At 41.7% G+C, this 3,410-nt stretch overlaps 1 protein-coding gene across 1 annotated transcript in view; it reads right to left on the bottom strand.

The window, feature by feature from the left end:
- Positions 1–35: 35 nt before the first annotated feature.
- Positions 36–3,410, bottom strand: part of LOC102209654 (tetraspanin-33) — an 11,042-nt gene continuing 7,667 nt past the window's right edge. Inside the window, exons 9-10 of the mRNA XM_005735024.2 lie at positions 1,746–1,907; positions 36–1,659 (exon numbers count right to left, since the gene is read on the bottom strand). Of these exons, the coding sequence (XP_005735081.1) occupies positions 1,519–1,659; positions 1,746–1,907 (303 nt within the window). The 3' untranslated portion in view covers positions 36–1,518. The remainder of the gene's footprint in view (positions 1,660–1,745; positions 1,908–3,410) is intronic.

The following is a 3,410-nucleotide window of genomic DNA, read 5'->3' as shown; positions in this document are numbered from 1 at the left end:
AAACTGTATAAATGAGAGTTCCTCCGACTTACCAAAGCAGACTGTCCTACCTGAGAGTATAACTCACAGTGGTGAGTCTGAAATTTACAGTTAGTGATGAACCTCAGAGAAGCACGATACACAGAATCAACCATTCGAAGACATTGAGCAGAAGCATTCATGTATAGAATATCACCATATGGTAAAACTTAGGTAAGGCAGTGGGATGGCAAGCTGCACAGGCCTGGTGTTTAAATCCAGGTTAGCTGGGGCCTTTCTGTTTGGAGTTTGTCTGCATGAGTTCCAGATACATGCATGGGGTTAGGTTAACTGGTTGTCCTAAACTGGCCATAGATGTGAATGTTTGTCTCTCTGGGTTAGTCCAGCAATAGATTGGCAACCTGACGGGAGAGGTTGGTCTGTTTGAACAGCTAATAGCAGACGTGCAGACAAACACAGCTTTTAGAGTTTTTGTTAATTTAGCTCTTTTTTTTAAATCTATTTTTATCACAATATGTATTTTATTTATCACATTATAGGATATAAAGGGTTCAGAACAGTTTCATAATAAAACAGTACAAACACAATCACAGACACATTCTCTGCAGTCTCTTTACACCAAAGCTTCCCCAGGCCGGATCTATTGGCAAATTAAACCAAATAAACACAGATCAAAATAAAGACTTTAGTTAGTTTTGTAAGCACATAATATTCTTTCAATGTTCATTCATTTCTTGTTTATAGATCCCAAACAGCCAACACATTCTTTTCCCATGTCAAATGCAGGTCATCCTCATTGCTGGGCTGTAGCATGATGAATATTTATTAAAGCAGCAGGTGTGCTTCAGTTATGCACAAGGTGTCCTTTGGCGTTTGTCATTCCTCAGTGTAAAGGGTCACATTGTATCCAGAGTCACAAGCCCAAACCGAGTAGCTTTTAGTGCAGGCGGCTGAAAACAAAACAGCAAGTGGGATGAAAGGCTGCAGAAGGTCCCACAAACAGGACGCAAACTTCAGTCTCCTGGCTGATAAACATGCAACGCAGGCATCAGGAGGTCGGGGAGATTAGTCAGCCAGGAGAGTGGGCTGAGCGACAAATGTACTTGGATAGCTTTAGAAATACATTAGGCTTTCACAGCATTAACTATGCTTACTTTAAGCTTTACAAGCCTTCACACTGGACAGAACGAGGCTGACTGACTTATTTCACTGACCAAAGAACAGCTTGCACATGATATGATAATGAAACATTTTCACATTATAAAAAAACATATCTGTTCATGTCATGTTTTGACTAACTCAGATCTTTTTGGTGAATTATAAATTCTGTTTAGTAGAAAGGCAGCAAGAGAAACACTGAGCGCTGCATAAAAATGACAAAACTGAGTTTCAGGGCTTTACACGAGGTAGTATTTCAACTGCCTCCTGGGGCCCAGCATCGATGCGTTCACCCACTGTACAAACCTCAAATCCACAGCTCAAACCTATAAATTCACAGTGTAAACACAGCATCCCCCACTTTCTCAACAAAGGGTTTTATTAATCATCAAACTCTGCAAAAGGAGGAAACCAGAGGCTCTCCTTCCTCTGCGATTTGCTTTGAGCTGCTTTTCTTTCCTGTCGCTGTAGGACGTTTTTTATCCAGCAGATCTGAACAGCAGCCAAAGCTATCATGCAGACCTGCTCAAGGAAACACACCAAAGATCAGAAACTGCTGTCAGTGACTTCAGAGGTTTTTTTTGCAGCCAAACGCTCACTAGTGTTACCTCGAGCAGCAGCAGGCCGGCGGTCAGACCAGCCACCAGAAGCAGATTGTGTTTGGCCCACCAGACAATTTTATCCAGGCAGCCGATGGTGAATATGTCTTGACGGGCCAGTTTCTCCTCCAGCTGCTGCATCCCATAACCACACATGGTGTTCAGTACAGTCTGCAAAAGAAAGAAGCTGCTTATATGGTAACACAAAAAGGGCTTTGATGCACTGAACACCAGCATGGACAAGAAGTTAATTTGTGCATGGATTCAACGTTCACCTGTATCAACAGTTTCAGCTCATCTTGTTTCATCCTGCCCATCAAACAGGGCGTGAGCTGAACTGGAAACAGCCAGCGCTGCCTCCCAGTCTCCGAGTAGATACACCTACGGTATAATTTTACAATTTTGTCCTCGAGTAATCGTATTCACAAGATTTTCAGAAAACTTGACCTCTGACCGTCAAATTTTCTGAAAATCTCATTTAAATTTGATACCATAGGTGTGTCTAAGAATGCCTCCAGTGCTAGCTCTCAGCAAGGACGCTACCTAAAAGGTGTACCTTAAAGGATCTGCAGCTACTGAAAAGAGTAAGCATAAAGGGAGGAACGACTTTAGGTGGCAAATAATTTCAAATCCCACAAACACAGTGGCTGTCGTTCTCATGGCCAGTGTTGAGTCACGTCGAGTGTAGCAGAGATTCATTTGCATTTAAGCTGATGACGCTTAGATTAATTCACTGTTATACCAACTGTATATGATTTAGTGCAGCGGTCCCCAACCCCCGGGCCACGGACCGGTACCAGGCCCGGGGGTCGAGGCTCGGGTGTGAAATTTATGGTTTTCAGGGTTTTTATCGTTAACTCGGTTTCCCTGGGTCTTTCTCGTGTTGCAGTCGTGTCTTATTTTGAAAGAAATATTTACGTGTTACCATAGCGACCAGAGTGCATTAAGAGGCAGAGAGGAGGATGTTACTCTCAATGTTGTTGGTGCGTTTCAGGAGGACGCTGCTAATAAAGTTACACATTGAATTAATATTTATTCTTATATTTACAAAACCACAGTTTTTGTCTCGGTCGCATCATTTTATTTTGTTGTATTTATCCGCGACACCTTAAAGGCCGTGAAAATATTTTCTGACCTTAAACCGTTTACGCTGATTTAGTGTAAAGACAAAATACAGCATACTGTTAGTGAAGGAAAGGGAAATCAGCTCATGAAACATCTGCTTACATCCTGTTAAATTCAATTAGAAATCCACAAAGACCAGCAGGTCAGCTGATCACAGCCTGAACACAAAGAAAATCTGAGTTCACATTAGAAATGATTGTTAGCTGCGACTCTTTTCCCCACGTGGAGCCACTACAGCCGCGCCCCGCTGTTTAGATGAAGAGGAAAACTTACCATTTACAACGACGCCATTATTGAGGCAACTGAAGAAGTCACTCTTGTGTCCTACATAACCGAATTTAGATTTGAACATTTGTCTTATCATGTATAATATTATTTTATTATTCTTATATTAATACAGCGCAGGGTTCAGTTGCTTTTGCATAAACATCCATGCTAGAACTGTCCTTAGGAGCTACTTTTTACTTTCTTGCTTTGAGAACATTTCAGAGCTTTTTCACCTTTACTTGAGTAAAGAAGGAGATTCAGTACTTCAGCTTTTACTAGAGT

Source organism: Pundamilia nyererei, unplaced genomic scaffold (genome assembly GCF_000239375.1).
Source record: "Pundamilia nyererei isolate P.nyererei 1_Seehausen unplaced genomic scaffold, PunNye1.0 scaffold00061, whole genome shotgun sequence".
NCBI classification, from domain to species: domain Eukaryota; kingdom Metazoa; phylum Chordata; class Actinopteri; order Cichliformes; family Cichlidae; genus Pundamilia; species Pundamilia nyererei.
This window is presented reverse-complemented; position numbering and strand designations above follow the sequence as displayed.